At 43.1% G+C, this 22,414-nt stretch overlaps 1 protein-coding gene across 1 annotated transcript in view; it reads right to left on the bottom strand.

The window, feature by feature from the left end:
- LOC308097323 (agrin-like) overlaps positions 1 to 22,414 on the bottom strand; it is a 419,134-nt gene that overhangs the window by 190,010 nt on the left and 206,710 nt on the right. The window contains 1 exon segment of the mRNA XM_080445056.1: positions 71 to 286. Within this exon segment, the coding sequence (XP_080301182.1) occupies positions 71 to 286 (216 nt within the window).

The raw sequence follows: 22,414 nt of genomic DNA, 5'->3' as shown, positions 1-22,414 counted from the left end.
CACTGGCAGGCTAGTAAGGCAAGCAATGCGGCTGAAGCGAATACAATGAATAACGGCGAATGTTACTCACAGCAGGGTCCCTTGCGCAGCACCTTGATGCGTCTCTGCGTGTTGCACTGGGCCTTCTCCAGCTCGCACTCGTTGGAGTAGGTGGAGGAGTCGGAGCCGCACACGGGCGCCACCACCGACGGACACAACACCTTCTTGCACACGCACTCGCCTCTGGCGGGGTCGGCGGGGTCGCGCTCGCACACGGCGCTGAAACCGCACAGCATGCCTCTGCAGCCTGCGAGGAGGAGGAGAGAGGAGAGAGGAGAGAGAACATGTTGCGGGTTAGTTTCGGGTTTAAGATCAGGTCGCTTTGTGTGTTCACACAGCATCTCACAGGTCTTGTTACTGTAGCTCCAACCCCTGTGAAGTTCCCTTAACCCATTGAGACCTGAAGCCGATTCTACATGTCTCCTAAATCTCAACAGTATTCTGAAAAACCTATGTTTCTATATCATTGGTGCTCAATCTTTTTCATGTCAAGGACTCCCAAAATTATATGTATTTGGCCGCGGACCCCCATCAAAATATTTTGTTCCAGGGACCCCCAGAAGCAAATATTTGAGTTAAAAATGTTCGCTTTAAAAATCTATATATTCAAAGATTTGCACACATTTTCACGAATTTTCAAAAATAGCAGATCTACAAGCTCGTAGCGCGGCACTCGGTGCCGCGCTATGAGCTTGTATATCTGCTATTTTTGAATAGCCTAAAGTGTAAAATAATGATTTTTTAGCTCAAATCTAAAAATGACACAGTTCCAGGTATTAATGGGTTAAAGCTGCAATCCAGATCCAACGGCCCTTCGGGCGTGCAAACTTATTCGGCGCGTTGATGTGAATGAATGTCGAACTGTGCCAAACCCCCCCCAGCGTGTGGCTGGGTCTTATCTTCTTCAAGACCAGTTAATGCAAATCCCGTTGTAGAGCAAAAACCGGTGGCCTCCAGCCAATTAGATTGACTCTATCCGCCCACACAGAGCGAACACACAGCAAGCATGTTGTTACGGAAAAACTCCCCGTTGACGAGTGAACTCGGAAAAAGGTTACTGGCTTTAAAACTTTTTTCTTATTAATGCATTCTCTATCTTCAAATCAACAATGACTAACACGGGATTAGACTGATATCAGAGGAGGCTGATGTGGTTTCAATACCATCCCTATAGGACCACCTACAGTGGTTCTCGAAACTTGTTAATGTCAAGGACCCCCCGTAACTCTGTAAGTGTCCATTTAAGCCATTAAGACCTGAAGCCGATTCTACTACAAATGTCTCCTAAATCCCAACAGTATTCTGAAAAAAACGTATGTTTCTATATCAGTGGTTCTCAAACGTTTTCATCTCAAGGACCGCCAAAATGTATTTGGCTGCGGACCCCCATCTCAAAATATTTTGTTCCAGGGGGTCCCAGAAGCAAAGATTTGAGTTAAAAATGTTCACTTTAAAAGAATATATATTCAAAGATTTGCACACATTTTCATGATTTTTCAAAAATAGCAGATCTACAAACTCATAGTGCGGCACTCTGTGCCGCGCTATGAGCTTGTATATCTGCTATTTTTGAATAGCCAAAGATTAACAAGCAGGGGTCAGCAGCGAGATAACTACACAAGCAATGTGGGGATATTGGGAATTGGCATAACGACTAATTGGGAGAGAAAAGTTTGGCACACACAGACAGAAATAGATTTAATTTTGGACACAGGAGGGACACAGGTGGCTGGAGATGGCCATTTGACAAAGTCGCTGTCTTTGAAACGCCCAGCCTTTCGTCGGGGTGTCGCTCAAATTGACACCGGAGAACCAGGAAACACAACAACGCCAACAGCCCAAGGTCACACAATATACCATGACACCAAGGTTTTCCCCAAAAAGTGCCCTCTCGCACAACTGGCAGGGCACTGGTTCAATACCAACCCGTCTGTCGGATTTAATTGAGCAGGATATACCTCGGTAACACACTAGTCGGAGGCGCAAACCAAACATTGGGCTCTGTGCGTGTGCGTGTGTGTGTGTGTGTGTGTGTGTGTGTGTGTGTGTGTGTGTGTGTAGAGTGTGTGTGTGTGTGTGTGTGTGTGTGTGTGTGTGTGTGTGTGTGTGTGTGTGTGTGTGTGTGTGTGTGTGTGTGTGTGTGTGTGTGTGTACATGACATTAACCCATTAAAACCGGGGACGCACACACTGTCATTTTAGATTTATTCAAAAATAGCAGATATACAAGCTCAAACTTTAAAAAATATGCAAATATTTGAATAATATATATTTTTAAAGCAACATTTGTAACTAAAATCTTTGCTTCAAGAGGTCCCTGGAACAAATATATATTCAAAGATGTGCTCAAATTCTCATGATTTTTCACTCGGTGCTGCGCTACGAGCTTGTATATCTGCTATTTTTGAATGCAAGTATAAAAAAATAACAGTTATAGCTAAAAAATATATATAAAATGACACAGTATGCGTATCCCGGGTCTTAATGGGTTAACTTACAAAATAATTGACCCGTGTTGGTGCCAGCTTACCAGCTGCTATAGGCTGTGTGCCAGCCTTGTGGGGCTGTTGTGCAGCTCCAGCTGGCATGAATGACGTCCTTTGCTTCAGTATACTGGGGTTGGGTGTTGGGGGGGGGGGGGTGGGGGGTTGACTAAAAGAGATGGCACACTCTCACAGGTAGAACACCTGAGCGGGGGAGGGGGAGGGGGGGACACCACCATCACCATACAACGGACCAATAATACAACCTATACCGGCTTGAACCCAGGGGACCCCGCTCGTCCTCAAGGAGGAGGATGGATGGTGCAACGAAATAAAACCAGTGATGCCACTGAGGGTGAACGTGAGTACACACATGCGCACGCAAATACGCACGCACGCACACACACAAAGTGCCATTTCTTATCACCAGCTCCCAGGCCAGGGATAAACGCGCGAGGGCATGTCCACTAGGACTGGCTGCTGGCAGGTGGCTTTGGCTCTGTCGGATTGACACTCACACACACACACACGCACGCACACACGCACACTCACACACACAGACACAGACGCACACGCACACACACACACACAGACACACACACTCACACTCACAGACACAGACGCACACACGCACAGCACAGACAACTGTTCCAGCATCTGCCTAAGGCATCTCATTCGGGCCCACACTGGAAGCAGTGTGTGTGTGTGTGTGTGTGTGTGTGTGTGTGTGTGTGTGTGTGTGTGTGTGCGCGTGCTGAGCGACAGGCGAGGAGGCTGTTTTTGACTTGCCCACTGTTCCCAGTGGGAGACCCCCTGAGGAGCAGCATGCTGACAGCTGAGCTCTCTCTCTTTTGTACTGCAGTGTGAAGACACACACACACACACACACACACACACACACACACACACACACACACACACACACACACACACACACACACACACACACACACACACACACACACACACACACACACACACACACACACACAGAGCCAGGTGTGTAGGGAGGAAGGCCTTGTCATAGCCAATTCAATGCTCTGACTTCATTTCATATTCCGCCTTTGTTTGTGTGTGTGTGTGTGTGTGTGTGTGTGTGTGTGTGTGTGTGTGTGTGTGTGTAGTAGTAGAACGTGCAGCTCCAGGTGAGATGTGTAGTGAAAGCAGCAGCCCGTCGACAGGTGAAACTCAATCGGGCCATGTCGGACGTGTAAGACAGACGCTGTATGATAATATGATACAGAGAGACAGAGAGAGAGAGAGACAGAGAGACAGAGAGACAGAGAGAGAGAGAGAGAGAGAGAGAGAGAGAGAGAGAGAGAGAGAGAGAGAGAGAGAGAGAGAGAGAGAGAGAGAGAGAGAGGGGGGGGAGCAAGGGAGCGGAGGGGAGTAAGAGTAAAACAAAATATATATAAATATAATAAAGAAGAAATAATAAGTGGGTGACTGCAATAGTAACCAGGCATGTGTTTCAGAAAGAAAGAAGGGGACTTTCAAGATGGCGGCGAGCTAGGCGGACGTGTATCTCTCCGCTCCGTAGGTTCGTTAAAATTGTGTAACAAAAGAAACAGAATAAAATGGAAAAGTGAGCAACTATACTATTAGTATAAGTTTCCAGATGAACAGAACATCAAGAAGACTTCGTGGGAAGAACCAGCCTAAACTAAACTTCAGCTCCACTTCACCAAACAATAAGGAAGCTGACGCTAGCAACATGGCCTCTGGAACGGCGGAGAAATCGGGAGAAGAGCTGGGCCGCAGTAATGCACCAGTACTCGAGGCTATCATGAATATGAAGTCCGAATTCTCCGACAAGTTTGACTCTGTAATGACGGCGATTGAAGGAATAAAGAAGGAGGTCGGGGAATGTGCAGAACGTGTCAAATGTGCGGAGACTCGCATCTCTAGCACCGAGGACATTGTTGCTGAGTTACAGACCAAGATCCTGAACCTCGAAAGAAAATACACGGAAATGGAGATTAAATTAATCGACTTTGAAAATAGGGCCAGAAGATCCAATGTGAGATTGGTAAATCTACCAGAAAAGGCAGAAGGTTCCGATGCATGTGCCTTTCTCGAAACGTGGTTACCTCAAACATTGGGGTTAGCATCGAAGCTATCTGTGGAAAGAGCTCACAGAATCGGCCAAAGAAAGGACGACAATGCTCCCCCGAGAACCTTGATTATGAAGTTTCTGGACTACAGAGACAAGGAGAAGGTGATCGCGGCAGCCAGAGCCAAAGCCCAAGTCCTGTATGACGGTAAGACGGTCAGATTCTACCCGGACCTGGCGCTGGAGGTGCGGAAGAAACAGAAAGAATTCGACGCGGTACGTCAACAACTCCGTGATATCCCTGGGATTCGTCAAGGCATGTTATACCCAGCAAAACTGTTGATAACATACAAAGACAAAACCCAAGCCTTTGACAAACCAGAGGATGTGAAAGAATTTATCCGACGTATCAAGGGAAAGGAGAGGTCTTCGACGCCAGCACAGGGTCCTTCGTCTGCGAGGGACACTTCGTCATCACCAACCGGGAGAGGCCTACTGCACACTCCCGCACCGGAGAAGGCTGCGACGCGGTCGCCAGGACCATCATCTACAGGGGCTACTGCATCGCCACCAGCCGGGAGAGGCCTAATGCTCACTGCCGCACCGGCATCCGCGTCGGAGCTGGAGCCGGAGTGAGGAGGAGAGGTATGCTAGCTGGCTATTCTGAAGCAGCTAATACACGGGGCACGGGACTTTGTTTACAATATTCTATTCTATCTTAAACTTGCTTAGGTCAAACTCGTGCTAGGCACGTGATATAGTTTTATATTATATCCGAAAGAATCTACTACTGTTACTACTTTTTTTTGTTGTTTTATAATGGGTGCTGGTTTGAGGAGTCACTGTTGGCTGGAGGCCAGGCCTAGCTAGCCCTATTTGGGTGTTTGTTTGTTTGTTGTTTAAAGCTAGCTAATTCGTGGCATCTAAAAAATACTTTTATTTCACGGGGCACAGATCCTTTATTTTTTTATTTTTATATAAAGCAACCAGTGTTGGATATATATTTTTTTAGATTAGGTCACTGTCGTGCTAGGCACGATATTTTGTTTTTATTACACTGGAGATTGAACAAGTTGGTTTTAATACCTTGTTCTGGTGTGTCGTGACTGTGGGGCTAGCATGGGGGCTAGAAGCTAATAATGGCCGAAGGTAAGCTAACCCCGTGGTTAGCACTTCTGTGCACTTTTTTTGTTTGTGTGATTCATAATGATACTTTTTATTGGTTGGGATATGTTCGTTTATAATCATCCTGTTCACATTTGACTGAGTTTGTGCTTGTTGTAGCCGATTTGTTTTTCTTTTTGTCGGGATGTTTGTAAGACATGCAGCATCGCGCTAGATACGGAACTCAATTTCCCATGATGCATTTGGCATCCGGTTTCACATTCTACTTCCGGTTCAGGTATAGGCGGGTGGGATTTGGGAATGTGAGGTGTGCGCTAATGCTGGCGCCCTCCGGTACTACACCCGGATTTACATGGTTATAATGGAAGGGAAGGAAATTTTTTATTTCTAGAATGTAATAGTGACTGGTGGGTCTGCGCACGTACGTATGTATACAAGTACAAATTATATTAATCATTAAAAATTAAAAATTGAAAAAATTAAAAATTGAAAAATTAAAAAATTAAAAAATTAAAAATGTAAAAAATTAAAAAATTAAATTAAAAAATTGAAAAATTAAAAAAAAAAAAAAAAAAAAAAAAAAAAAAAAGGAATTCAGGCTTGGGTTGCAACAAGTATAATTAAAAAAAAAAAAAAAAAATTTTGCTCAAGGTTTCAAACTATGGATATAGTTCTGGTTTCATTTACATTGATGGAGGGAGAGATCACCACAGGTCGCATGGTGATGTTTGACTACTCCTCACTGAGTGTGGAATGGTCCTCAGCCATTTTGAGGTGGGAAGCAGGGAGGGGGGAGGAAGTCCATTGTATGGGCTCAAGGGATACTTTGGGTTTTTTCAGGCTCTCTGAAGCAGCCTGTTTTTCTGTCTTATATGTGTTTTTGTTGTTTTTGTTTGATGGCACTACTTTCAATTCAGGCGTGAAAAAGTCATTTGAGATTGGTGATTATGGCTAAAGAATTGGAGGTCAAATTTACTTCTTGGAATTGTAGGGGTTTACAGAAAATGAAAAAGGTCAAACAGGTGATGGGTAGATTAAAAGATGTTCAGTCTAAAATAATATTTCTCCAAGAAACCCACCTAGCACCAAATGAGGATATTAGAATTAGAAAGAGATGGCGGGGGGCAGTGTTTTCGGCTCCTTTCACCTCTCAATCTAGAGGGGTCATGACTCTTATACACAAATCTATACCGTTTAACGTTACCAAGGTAATAGCTGACAAACAGGGGCGATATTTGATCATTCAAGGTAATCTTTTTGCAGAGTGTATTATTTTGGTAAATATCTATGCACCAAATAAGGACGACCCAAAATTTTTCAGTGATTTATTCTTGTTATTAACATCTCTCAGAGGTCACTATCTGATGGCGGGGGACTGGAATGTTACCCCTCACCCTACCAAGGATAGATCTACACAATCAGACAAAACACACACCAAAAGTAGGGAAATTATACACCAGTTTGCTAATGATTTAAATCTTAGGGATATATGGAGAGATAGAAACCCTGATGTGTCTATGTATTCATGTTACTCTAGTACATATAAAACCTACAGTCGAATTGACCTATTTCTTGTTTCGGCAAGTCTAGTAAATAGAGTTAAAGACTGTGTATATGATAGCATTCTAATCTCAGACCACGCTCCTATCAGTTTGACTTATGTAGACCCGGGTCGGATGCGGGATCCCCCTAAGTGGAGGTTCGAGCAGAGATGGCTCCAGAACCCTGAACTGCTAACTTTTATGGGAGAACAAATAGACATTTATTTCGCTGCCAATACTGATGAGACGTCGGCAAGCATAAGATGGGAAGCATTTAAATGCTTTATCAGGGGTCAGATCTTAAGCTTTACAAGCTCCAAATCCAAAAAAATCAAACAAAAAATACTACTGTTGGAGTCAAAAATTAAGGCTTTGGAGGCTTCCTACTTTAAGAAGCACTGTCCCATATTACATCAGCAAATTTTACTATTACGTGCACAGTATAATGAAATCTCCGCTTCCAAAGCAGCAGCTAACCTGTTAAAACTAAAACAAACCATTTTTGACCAGGGAGAGAAGTCTGGCAGGGTTCTGGCCTGGCGCATTAAACAGCTCCAAACAGAAAGAACTATCACCACATTAAAAAATGATCTGGGGGAGACGATAACAGACCCGATTCAAATAAGTGAGGCATTCAGAGATTATTATGGTAGATTATACAGTTCTGAGTCAAGCCAAGAACAATTGGATCAAAGTTCCTTTTTAGACAACATTACTATTCCCAAAATCCAAGTGGAGGACAGTGTAAAGCTGGGTGCAGGTTTGACTGAGGGTGAGATAACAGAGGCAATAAGCAACATGACATCTGGAAAAGCAGCTGGGCCCGATGGTCTTCCAATAGATATATATAAAAAATTTGTGGCCAAATTAACGAAACCCCTCTTGGACATGTTTTCTGAATCATTTCAGGAAGGTGCTTTGCCTTTCACTTTGAGAGGAGCCCTCATTACACTCCTTCCAAAACCCGGTAAACCTAATGACAAATGTGGAAATATGCGTCCAATTAGCCTCTTAAACTCTGATTTGAAGATACTCTGTAAAATCTTAGCAAAAAGGTTGGAACTTCTATTACCTGAAATTATAAAAGATGACCAGAATGGATTTATTGTGGGCCGGCAGGGTTTTCATAATGTAAGGAGGGTACTGAATATACTACATGTCCAGAAGGGGGCGCCAGACACAGCCTTTTTGGCTCTCGATGGGGAAAAAGCCTTCGATAGGGTGGAGTGGCCGTTCCTGTTTGAGCTTCTTGGTCGATTTGGTTTGGGGGAGAACTTTTGTAATTGGGTAAGACTCTTGTATAATGACCCATATGCAGAAATACTCACCAACAATATTATATCTAAGCCGATAAAGATCAATAGAGGCTGTAGACAGGGATGCCCTCTGTCACCTCTCTTGTTCGTGATCGCAATAGAGCCTTTTGCCATTGCTATAAGAGAGCATGCTCTGATAACAGGCATTAGGATAGAAAGATTTGATCACCGGATATCCTTATATGCCGATGATGTAATCCTCTTCCTTAAAAATTTGGAAGTCTCTATCCCGGCTCTTCTGGACCTAATTAAAACATTTGGCGGCATTTCTGGTTATAAAGTTAATAATGCTAAATCATCCATTATGCTTCTGAATCAGGAAGAAAGATCTAACCCACCCACTCATGTTGGTCACTTCAGATCGGTAAACGTCTTTACTTATCTTGGAATCCAAATTGTTCCAAGGTTGGAAGATGTTGTGAATTCCAATTATAACCCAATTCTAGCCACAATTGAAAACTCGATTGATAGATGGTCAAATCTTTCAATCTCTTTGGTTGGCAGGATCAATATACTTAAAATGAATGTCCTTCCCAAGCTATTGTATCTATTTCAAAATATACCCCTACCACCTCCTTCAAACTTTTTTTCTAGAACCAAGAAAATGTTTACTAATTTTATTTGGAATAATAGACGTGCTAGACTTCGCTTGTCCTTACTCCACTTACCCTATGACAGGGGAGGGTTACAGTGTCCTAACTTGTTGTGGTACTTCTGGGCGGCCCAATTGAGAACTCTAATGTTCTATTTTACAGTGGAGAATGCGCCAGCATGGAGGGATATGGAGTCAAGTTCCTTGAAGCTACCTTTCCCTACATATATCTATTCAGATACTCTTAAGAACCTAAAGAAGAATACACACAATCCCATAACTAAAACTATGATTTCTGTCTGGCATGAGGTAAACAAACATCTGGGCGAACCATCTCGCCTCTCCCGTTTTAGTCCAATTTGGGGCAATAAACAATTTGTTCCAGGGAGAGCGGATGGGGGTTTCAAATTGTGGGCTGATAGGGGAGTGGGGCAAATGAGGGATGTTTTTGGTGCTAATAGGAGCTTGCTGACTTTTGAAGAACTCGTCACGAAAAATAATATTCCTCGCATTCATTTTTTCAAATATCTGCAATTGAGGGACTTTATTAGAGCTAACCAGGATCAATCCATGCTGGCCCCTCCCTTATCTGTGTTGGAGAGAGTTTTGGTTAGAAATCCATTCGGAAGGGGAATAATATCAGAATTTTATGACCTGCTAATGTCATTCTCTCCGGAATCCTCTGAGCATAGGCTTAATGCCTGGAGAGCAGACTTACAGGAGGACCTAACAGTGGAGCAATGGAGTACAGCTTGTAAACTGGCTCAATCCCAGACTGGGAATACACGCCTAAAACTCCTTCAATATAACTGGCTCAAGAGAGTGTATATCACACCTGTGAAGCTCAATAAGTTTAATAACAATATCCCGGACCTATGCACCAGATGCGGTGAAGATAGAGGCACATTGTTCCACTGCTTATGGTCATGCCCAAGATTGAAGGACTTTTGGAGGGAGATTGGGCAGGAAATACAAACGATTCTTTCAATTAACATCGTACCAGAACCTAAGTTCTTCCTGCTAGGCCTCTACCCAGTTGGACAAAGAATTAGGCGTAGTGACAGAATATTCATAGACATTTGTCTCTTACAAGCTAAAAGAGTAATAGCATTGACCTGGAAGAGGCCGGACAGACCAAGCATTGCACAGTGGTTCAGGGAATTGTCTTTATGCCTACCTTTAGAAAAAATCACATACATACTTAAGGACAAACAAGAGATGTTTCAGGAGGTGTGGGGTTGCTTTATTCAATACATGGAAAATAATAATCTGCCACATTTAATGGAAGAATCTGGAGAGGAGTAGTGTTGATGCCTATGTATGTTTTTCTTTTGTCTTTGTTACTGTTTTTGTTTTTTGTCATTTCAATAACTGTCTTGTATAATTTAATGTAAAAGTTCATTTTTGCTTTCTGTATATTTTATTTTTATTGTATTATAAGTTGTTGTAATGTGTGTAAAAGAAAATAAATAAACATATTGTTGAAAAAAAGAAAGAAAGAAGGAAAAAACTAAGAAACTGAGGAACAAAGAAAGAAATTGAGAGAGAGAGAGAGAGAGAGAGAGAGAGAGAGAAAAGAGAGAGAGAGAAGAACAAGAATCCCACCATCTGTCAAGGATATGAAGCTTATTGTTTATGGGTTTTCTTATTTTTTTCTCTCATGGGAAAGAAATCCCTGACTCTCCCAATAGCCTCCAGGCCCCACGGCTCAGCTGTGTGACTGACAGTGTCTTTTAGTGATGGACGGACATTGACACCGGGGCTAAGGGCACTGTCAACCCAGGCTCTGGATCAAGTGTACACACTACATACTTATCGTTTGCTGTCGGGCAGAAACCGCTTATCTCCATATTACATTCTTTTGTGGGTTTTTTTCCCCGTAAATTAACACCATACTTGATCACACTACAGCGTCACGCAAACGCATCAAAAGTAACAAATCTGCTACTTTTGCCGTTTTTTGGATTCGAGTCCTGAAAAATAACCGTTTTGGACATATGTGACCAAATTTGACTGGGAGACTAGCATTTTTTCATGTCATATGAAAGCAGGGAATCATAGCAAAATAATGATACAGTATATTGGTTAATAAGATTGAGTGAATAGTTTGGAAACTACAGCTCATAGAACTAAAAGTCAAGTTAAAACTCTTCAGTATAGAGAAAACACCACTTGAATTAGCGGTTGCTAGCTCTAACCTTACATCTTAGCTACATGTTTATGCATTTATTTCATAATTACATGTCGATTTAAGCTCTAACATTTATGTCAGACATACTCTAGTATGTGAAGAGTCTAACTGGGCTATTAACTCAGTTTTTCTGATTTCCTGAAGAAATGGCAAGAAATGGCACCCAGACAAAAACAGTCACATATGAGGTTTCCGACCCCGACGGAGACTTTCATGTCTCCGCCGGCCTTTCTCCCTCAACCATTCAAGAGCTCAGCACACCTGTCAGTTATAGCGACTCGCTGAAAGGGACACGTATACTGTCAACACACTGTCGGGAGGTCGGGAGCACCTCCTAGCACATTCTTTGTCAGCGTTCGACTTTTCCTTTTATTGTGCCCAGAATTCCAAAATAACCTACGAAAACAAGTCTGAAACCTACAGCGCAGTAGCTTCAGAATGTTTTACAGGCGACTGACAGCTATACTGTATTCAATTTATCCTAAAAAAAAACATACAGTAACAGGCCAACACATTGGAAGCTACAATAAATTTGGTCTTTTATTGGTGGTGTTATTATTTTCCATTGGTTTAACAAAGAGAACCCAAACGGTCAGCGTTTTTCTCTTTTCATTTCGCTTCAAAAATTTGTCTCTCGATGTGAAATCCATGCCGTGTGGTGAAGGAGCCATTAGCAACAAAACACTAGCTTTTGCTCACTGTTCCAGTATGTTGGCCTATTGACTGCGCAATTAACATGGGGGATGTAGTTAATTACAGTATGAGCGCTCAATAGCCCTCCTCAAAAACCTGCGTTGTGACTTTGTAATAAAGCATGCAAGCGGGGGAAAGCCAAGTCATATTTGATAGCCAAACGTTTGCAAACAGTCGTTCTAGCATTGCTGCCATTCTGGGCTGCTGTTCAAATTATTGGATGTCTCCAAGACCATTGGCAACATAACGGTGGCATTTTATGCGTGGATAAACATTGTGGCCGAAACATTATTGCATGAATTTTAAGCAACTGAAAATAGTAACCGGAGATATCGCTCTGTGACGTGTTGTGAGCTCATAGCTCGGGTATTTTTGACGCACGACGCCAGTATAAAACATGTCAGAAGTACACGACTGTCTCAGAGACAACAATGTATGTGCTGAGAATGTAAGCAGTTTCTCCTCCACTGGGGGAAAAAATAGGCTAGCGTGACCTTTCAGCCAGGCTCCTTATCTTTCACCTGAATAGAGAAAGAAAGTGTGTCTCCCTAACATAGCTTGTGTGTGTTTGTGTTTGTGTGTGATGCATTGTCTGACAAGGCTGTTCCTTGTGTTTGTCAGGCACAGGTACCGTAGTAGCTGGAGTGGATTATGAAATATGAATGCTTTTTTATGATACGAGTGCATGGCTGAACATCACGCTGTGTGTTGTCACTGAGAAAAGAAAGTAAAGATTGCTGGCCGCTTGGGCACAGCCCTGAATAGACTGGTTTTTTTTTCTTCTTCCATAGAACGGCCCGAGAGAACGCCTGGGAACATGTGCGCGTGAGCGTGTCTTTGTGTGTGTGTACTATGGTACATCAGAGCATGCGTTTGAGGATTGTGTACGCACGCGCACGTGAGTGCAAATGTACAAGCTGGCGTGAGTGCCGCCGTGAACGTAAGTTTAAGTGCATTCATGCGTGTGCGTGTGTGCGTGCGTCTGTGCGTGTGCGTAAGGTAATCTCTCTCGCGCCCTGCGGTGTTAAAAGCTTCAGTTCCGTGCATGCGGTATTTTTCTTTCCATCCCACGCCTGAAGAGGAACATCCATCCCATTGAGGGGGAGAAGGCAGCGTGTCAAGACGACCGCCCTTGTCCGGGTAAAGCTTATCCCCGACCGTTCTGACGGCTTATCCGTGAAAAATGCCACGGTGTCGAGGCCTAGAGGTAGTATACCTTTTTTTCACGGCGGCCATTTTGATAGGAAATAGTAGGGTAACCACATGGTGTTATCATTGTTCTATCTTATATACGTACATTCGCACAAGAGTACAATTCTTAGGTTTTGGTTACTCAGCACTGAAGCGGCAATAACAACAAGAACGAAGAGATGATAAAGAATAGCAACAATATTAAGTAGGAGGCAAAGGAAAATATCAACGCACATTAGTCATAGCACACTTGAAGGTGCCGTACGCGTGTGCATGATTCCTACTAAATATTATCCATAGACATATTATGTCTATGGCTATGTGCGTATCGCACAGTATGTGTGTATGAGTAATTGCGAGACGTGAGGGAAAAGCCAACCTCTGTACCGGGTTTACGAGGCAAAAGCATCATCTCAATATGCCTGATTCTGAGGCCTCAAATTCAATACCAGCCCTTAAAAAGTCAGAACGAAGGGCATATCATTCCCCGTGTAACATCCCTAGATGCTGGTTTCTTTCCTGTATACAGGTCCTGGGCGCACACAATTGGTTTTCTCAATAAATACAGCCGTAAACTAGTTGATACTGTCCCTGCAGCCTGTGTCTGGAGTTTAAAGCTATATTACATTATAGCAAAAACAATATCATCGCACAGTAAAAAATCCTCGGTGTTCAGTTAATGCCCTTCGGGCCCATTTGGTTCCATTTGTGCACTCTCTTGAGTTAAATGAACACTGAGGATTTGACTGTGTGTACTCTGTTCTGCCACTGTACAGCAATGTATATTGCATTTACCTCCAACGCCATTGGAAGGGATAGGAACGCAGGTAATAACAATAAAAGCTCATAATAACGCGAGCACGAAAGGTGTGTGAGTACAGTAAATGATATGGTTCTCTTTCCACAACAGCACACACGGGCCACGAGAACAGCGAGCGACTATACGAAAACGCCTACGCGAGGCCACGTGACAGCGCCGCCCGCCGGCGGGTGTTCAATGCCCGTTCAGGCAGGGTGAAGCATGTGTTGTTCGGCAGGTGGATTTATATTGTCAAAACAGCGGGTTGACGCTGACTGACAAGCTTGCTGACTGCTGGAAAACGGCTATAGCAGCAGACTGGCAGAGGTGGATATCGCCGGGTGGCAGTGGAACGACATTCCCATTAATCCATTTAGACCGGGAACGCATCTGTGGGTCATTCGAGTGCCGCGCTACGAGCTTGTAGATCTGCTATTTTTGGGAAAAGAAATCGTGAAAATGTGTGCAAATCTTATTAATATTAATATTATGTATGCATTTTTAACTCAAATCTTTGCTTCTGGGGGGTCCCTGGAACAACATATTTTGATGGGGGTCCGCGGCCAAATACATATCATTTTGGGGGTCCTTGACATGGAAAAAGTTTGAGAATCACCGATGTTATTACAACATACGTTTTTTCAAAAGATATTTGTAGAATCCCCCAGAAGCAAAGATTTGAGTTAAAAATATATATATTCAAAGATTTGCACAAAATGTTCATGATTTTTCAAAAATAGCAGATCTACAAGCTCATAGCGCGGCACTCGGTGCCGCGCTATGAGCTTGTAGATCTGCTATTTTTGAATAGCCAAAATAAATCTAAAAAATGACACAGAGGCTTTCCCGGTCTTAATGGGTTAATGTTGAATGAGACTAAATTCATTATGCTGCAACATTACCCATGGGCCCACTTCTACTTACTTCCTAATAAAGAGAGTGTTTCTTTTTTCAGCTGACGCTAAGTAATATAGATGTGGACGAGTCAGCCCGAGTTGGAACTCTCTTTCTCTCTCTCTCTGTGGGAGTCTGTCTCGTTCTCTCGGTCTCTCTCTCTCTCTCTCTCGGAGTGGGGCTAGTTGTCTCGTTCTCTCCGTCTCTCTCTCGGAGGAGGAGTGGGCTGGTTCTCTCTCTCGACTCCGGTGTCACCGCGGAGCCAAAAAGGACTTTGCCGCGAGGAAGGAGGACTAGTTGCTATGGTAACAGCCGGTGATGCAACGGGCGCACAGCAGCTTGCCTCATCTGGCCAGGAGTGGAAACTTCCTGCCTGCCAGCCACACACGCGCAGACTAACTAATACAGTCGTTTAGACTCGCACACACGCACGCACTATCTCACACGCAGACAGACATACTCGGTTTATCCCATTAAGACCTGGCACGCATCTGTGTCACTTCAGATTTCTTTGGCTATTCAAAAATAGCAGATATACAAGCTCATAGCCGAGTGCCGCGCTATGAGCTTGTAGATCTGCTATTTTTGAAAAATCTTGAAAAAAAATTGTTTGGATTTTTTTTTTTAAACTGTTAGGATTTAGAAAACATTTTTAAGAATCGCCTCAGGTCTTAATGGGTTAATGATAAAAACGCACATGCATGCACACGCACACAAACACACACGCGTGCGTGCACACACCGCCACACGCACACATGCATGCGCACGCACACAAACACACACACACACACACACACACACGCGCGCATGCACACACACGCACACGCACACACACACACACACACACACACACACACACACACACACACACACACACACACACACACACACACACCCCATTACGAGATGAATGTTGCTTATTTAGTGGATTTGTTTTGGCTGTATACATACAGTATGCATATATACTGCGTAAAGAAAAGCATACGATCGATTTTAAATCATGTCAATTGCAGGGTTTGTGCTCCTTCTCCACGAGCACACTGCACACTGCTTCTTCTGGAGAGAATTTCATTTTGAAAATCAAATTCTCTCGCTGCCTACAACGTGCAGCATGCAATAACCAGGCTACGTGTGTGTGTGTGTGTGTGTGTGTGTGTGTGTGTGTGTGTGTGTGTGCACTGCGTTGGGTTGTGTTGTGTTGTGTAGGAGGGGAGCGCGCCATTGATTAACAGTTGCAGAGAAGTAGCGTGGCCGGACCTTCCCGAGGTCTGTCGATATCATTATTTACAGCTCTGAGTCAAAGGTCCAAGAGTGATGCTCTTACTCCGCAAATTACACACACACACACACACACACACACACACACACACACACACACACACACACACACACACACACACACACACACACACACACACACACACACACACACACACACACACACACACTTAAGTAACGGTCTCTGGCTGGTAAAATATTTCGAGAAAAAAAAACTAAACACAACTCAACTATTGATCTCCGGTTAGGGCTCCCCGGGGGGGCCCATGCGATCAATAATTGATTGCACTGCAATCACACAAAAGCCTGGTGCGGAAAAGTAAACACCTGCTCACAAAGGAGCAGTCTGCCCCTGTGCTCGTTCAATAAGGGAAAAATCACTGCTTTTCAAACGCTTAAATGAGCAGAAAAGAGGTGAGAGAGAGAGAGAGAGAGAGAGAGTGAGAGAGGGAGGACTGGAGAGGTCTTCAGGACTTTGAGAGGAAAGACAACTTCTCTGTTGCCCTGTCCCTGTCCCCAGTGACAGCCGATGTCTTATCATGCGGTGTGTGGACAAACAAACCAACAAACCACCATTCACTTGCATTTCTGTCTGTGCTTGGCTCTCATTCTCTGCGTAGAGGAATTTCTTTAATTCCTCCTCACAAAGGGGCCAATCAATTTCTCATTCTCTCTCTCTCTCTCTCTATCGGACGCACACATACACAAATGCAAGCCACACACACACACACACACACACACACACGTCGTGCAGTGCTTGCTGAGCCTTTGAGCCCTGACTTGGCTTGAGCTCCATTTATACTTTGTCCGTCGCGCGACAGTGTCACACGGCCAAAAATAGCAGACCTACGGAGAGAGAGAGAGAGAGGGAGAGAGAGAGAGAGAGAGAGAGAGAGAGAGAGAGAGAGAGAGAGAGAGAGAGAGAGAGAGAGAGAGAGAGAGAGAGAGAGAGAGAGACGGGAGAGAGAGAGAGACGGGAGAGGGAGGCTGGTGAAAGAAGAGAGAAAAGATGAGAAGTGAGGAGCAAAAACACCAGCGGAGGTGCAACGTGTATGCCATTCACCCAGAGCCATGTTTCTCCTTCCCCAGTACAACCTGGAGTGTCTTTTATTCTCTCACTTACATAGTGTAACATTTTTACTGATAGTGTGAAAATGGATCCGTAAATTAAACCAAGTGGTTGTAGGAACAACTGAACACCACACACAAACACCACCAACCCTACAACGCTTTAATTAAAATTACATTGAATACATTGAATTATTAACTATGCAAATAATGTATAGCCACAATCTGGGACTTATTCTAATGAATGAAACACCAAATCTACAGTAACTAGTACAGTAAATCTGTATTTGGTTGGAGGTGGTCTCCCTAGATCATCCATTGAGACATTTAGACCCTGGTGTCAGGTATAGGACAGCTATACTATTTGGCAATAACTGTATATTTGAAGCAGATATTTGAAGCAGATGGTGCACCGGATTGGTTAATTGATGCACCGCCATCTTTACTTGAAATTTGGACATTGTTGCAATTGTTATACCTCTCTCCGGAAACGATCATAAAACTTACGGACTGTAGCTTTAGTCTCGGTCTTCATACCTGCCACTGCCATCTACACATTACCAAACAACACATGATTATTAAAACGCCATTACTGGTAAAAGCGCCTATTAATCATTGATTACCAGTAGTCATTAGGCCTATACAAACGACTGCAAATGTACATACATTTGTACATACATTTAATTCATATTCATGTTAGCGTTCTAACTTGATTTCATTTCTCAATTCACACACATTAATTTGTAATTAAGCGGTACGCGGGTTAGCTTGCGTATGACTGCTATTACTTAGGCAGGAGGATACAGGTACCTCTGTGCGTGCCTAGTATTATGTGAAGCCCAGCCGCTTCAAAGTAACAGCAGTGACTTGGCAGCATCGTAAGTGTTTTTATTTCCCTCGCTGCATTGCTATTCACGCCATCTTTCCCAGGTCCCTGTCCTTGTGGGACATAATAACAGGTGCTGTGTCTACGTAAATCAGGCCCCAATATATGACAGCTTGCGACAAGCTTGGGACATCTGCCTAATCACGCCTGTTAACGCGACAACCATATAGCGTAGACAATGCGAGGGAAAAAGGAGGGGGGGAGGGGAAGCAGAGGAGCTGTTTATCTCTATCAGACGCAAAGACAACGGTATGGAGGAAAATTTAATTATGGGACCGTGGGGATGGAGAGAGAGATAGAGAGAGAGAGAGAGACAGAGAGGGAGAGAGAGAGAGAGAGAGAGGGAGAGAGGGAGAGAAACAGACAGAGAGAGCGAGAGAGAGAGAGGGTTTCATTATTGTTGCCACCAGGCAGAAACCTCATATCTCCATATTTCAACTTTTTGTGTTTTTTCGTAAAGCTATGCCCTACTACAAGCTCACAACGCGCCGTAATGCGACGTATTGTAAGCTTGTAGATCGGCTATTTTTCTTAACCCATTAAGACCTGAGGCCGATTCTTATTGTGTCTTCTAAATCCTAAACGTTTTCTGAAAAACGTATGTTTCTATGTCAGTGGTTCTCAAACCTTTTCATGTCAAGGACCCCCAAAATGATATGTTTTTGGCCGCCGACCCCCATCTCAAAATATGTTGTTCCAGGGACCCCCAGAAGCAAAGATTTGAGTTAAAAATGTTCGCTTTAAAACAATATATATTCAAAGATTTGCACACATTTTCACGATTTTTCAAAAATAGCAGATCTACAAGCTCATAGCGCGGCACTCGGTGCCGCGCTATGAGCTTGTATATCTGCTATTTTTGAATAGCCCAAGTGTAAAATAATGCTTTTTAGGTCAAATCAAAAAGGTGCTTCTCCCGGTCTTAAAGGGTTAATAATAATAATAAAAAAGGAATGGTTTTGGACATACAAGGTTTTGGAACGATCTGTACTGGTATACAGTGTAGGCTGTGTATTTACAGTATGTGTGTGTGTGTTGGGGAAGCAGAGTACACACTGAATGACGTTGATCTATACAGCAAAGCCATCGTCCAGAGAATGCATTTTTCTTCCTGGTAACCAAACACAGAACTGTATGCCTTTTGTTCAAACATTCTTCAGCCTTCACATGACATAATAATACCTATCCTGACCTATCAGACGAGTCGTAGAAGACATGTTATTGCTACGGCCTTGACAACAATCAGGACTAGGAGGTAAATAAGGGAGAAGGGAGGGGGTTGGTTAAAGGCGTTGTTGAAACTCCTAGCGATTTCCAGTGGTGGAAAAAGTACTCAAATGTTTTACTTGGGTGAAAGTATTAATACTGCAATGTAGAAGTACTCTGTTACAAGTGAAAGTCCGGAATTCAAGATTTACTTGAGTAAAAGTACAAAAGTATTGGTATCAAAATGTACTTAAAGTACCACAAGTAGATCAGTGATCTACAAGCTCGGTAGATCAGCTATTTTCAAATAGCATATGTATAAAATAGGGCTAAAGTGGTTAATGTATGTTCTATAACGTAATAATATATATCTGCAAAGTGACTAGTAACTAAAGTTTTCAAATAGTTGTAGTGGAGTAAAAGTACAATATTTGCCTCTGAGATGTAGTGGGGTAGAAGTAAAAGTATAGACAATTGGAAATACTCCAGTAAAGTAAAAGTACCTCAAAATTGTACTTAAGTACAATACTTGAGTAAATGTACTTAGTTACTTTACAACACTGGCGATTTCTAAGGAAGGAGCGCTGGTATTGGTTCACTCAACGACCCTGTGTGTGTGCAGGGTTTTGCAACAAATGCATTACTTCCTTTTCTATTTATGAGTTGACGAGACGCGGTGAACGGAATGGGTGATCATTTGAACCAAAACCGTGCGTCTCAGCCAATGACAGCGATTTGGGGGTGGGGCTTTGAGCTCCAATGGCATGGGATACGCCCACATACGCGAAACAATTAATTTGTGATACATTGTCCTTAGCCGAAAGTAGACATTAAAATGACAATTAAAGACAAGGTGATGAACTAAAATCTCCATGCACATTTTAAATGACTTCAAACTGCCAAGCAACTCGCTGCAGCTGTAGTTGCAGGGAACCTGATTCATATCCAACAATGTACACGATCAACACGTCACATACTGTACATTCAAGAGCACCTTTAAATGATATTATGAGCTCGGAAATGGCACTATAGTCCACCAGCAGATCAACAAGGGTATAGGGTGCAGGGCCTCTATAGCAAAAACAAAAAAAAATTAACACAGGCACATCATTAACAGTTCAAACGCACCCCAGAGACGCCAGCATGAAGCCATTTCACCCACTTCCATCAAAGTTCTATAAAGAGGCTGGAGGAGCCTCTGTTTTCCTTTTGCCTCCTAATTCAGCTCTGACCTCGGGGACAGATAACAAAAAAAACAATTTCGCCGAACGTAAACAGTAATTCCGCCAGGGGATTTCTTTTGCGTATATATAAAAGCGAGGACAATCAGCGAGACGGCGAGACAGACGTCCGCTTAAGTTGAATAAGCCTACGGATATGGATGGGATGGGAAAACTAACTGGACTTAATGACATGTGAAAGCATTTCGAAATGATTTGTCGTACGCCCGGTGTTAACCTGCATGGAGATCGGCTATTTTTTCCGGCTAAATGAATTAAGCATTATATAATCAGGTCTAATCCTCAACGCTCCATGACACATACAAATACAATCTGTCTCAGACAGGAGACAGCGAACCACAAATCCAGGAGGACTAGATCAGTGTGTACGTTTTTCCATGTGGGTATATGCGGGAAAGCAAATTTGACTCATTACTACATTGGGGATTGATTGAATCTCAGATTTTGGAAGTATAATATAACAAAAAAATGGAATGGAAACCATAACCCACTCTCCTACACAGAGGAGTGGGATGTTACACACTAACAGGCAAACAATTACATATACATACTATATGCATATTTATTAAGCCAGAATCTACTAACAGCAATCACACATAAACACACGCACGCATGCATGCATGCAAAGACACACACACACACACGTGCAGTCGCACGCACGCACGCACACACACACACACACACACACACACACACACACACACACACACACACACACACACACACACACACACACACACACACACACACACACACACACACACACACACACACACACACACACACACACACACGTGCAGTCGCACGCACGCACACGCGCACGCACACGCACACACACAGTATATTTAGAGGTAGGACCCATGCACACGGCACCTAAATTGTAATTGTTATCGTGTACTGTAGTACTATTTTTGTACTATTTTGTTTTACGGCTATTTCTATTGTTACTTTCTTGTTGCTGCGATGTTGAGGACCGAAACCGAAAGTATTTGACTCTCTCTCCTCCTTGTGTAATGGGATGTAACGATAAAGAATGTTAAAAGTTTGAACTGTCACACCAGCCGGGCGCTACATGCTGCTGAAGAAGTAAACAAAGCAAAAAATAAATGTGATACATAATGTTCTGGTGAGTGCCCATTCCATTTTCTGGAGTGCACCTTTTTGAAAGGTGCAGCAGGAGAGAAATTAAAACAGCAAACACATTTGGCCTCGTTCAACTTCAGCGGAGTCTCTCTCTGCGCTGCTAGCGTTTAAATGGCTACGCTCGTTTCCATGGGAACGGAACGGTAGCCAATGAACGCAGGCGAGAAAATACAGCTTCTTTGGCAAAAGATAACAAAAGATAATTCAACAATGATCATACCAGCATGATATGTAGTTTATTGTATTCTTAAGATATGGAAATAAAATGCATTGCTGAGGGTATTTTTTGTGTTATTACATAAACCATTAATTTTATCCATTTGTAACTCTGAGAGGGTACAAATGTAACCAAAATGGACGAAGCAGTTCACGTTCATTCATAGATTGCACAATTTACATCTACTCGCTCTGCGTCTAATTGGTGGGCTGCGGACAGTTCAGAAACCTGCCCACCAATGACATCCTCGATTGAGATTCCAAGCCAATAGAAACGGCAGCCGTTGTTCTGGCATTGATACAAATATGTAAATGAAATTAAACTAAATTAAAATGTTTTCTGAACTGTCCAAAGTCCTCCTCTGAGACAGAGACCAAGTAGTGGTCATTAATGAGCATTAGTGAGTACCAATTACATGAAGAAATTAGTAATGCATTTGTGAAGTGGTCCTTTTAAATG

Source organism: Gymnoscopelus braueri, assembly GCF_963280865.1.
Source record: "Gymnoscopelus braueri genome assembly, chromosome: 12".
Classification (NCBI taxonomy): Eukaryota; Metazoa; Chordata; class Actinopteri; order Myctophiformes; family Myctophidae; genus Gymnoscopelus; species Gymnoscopelus braueri.
The sequence above is the reverse complement of the archived record's forward strand: the minus strand, read 5'-3'. Positions and strand labels throughout refer to the sequence as shown.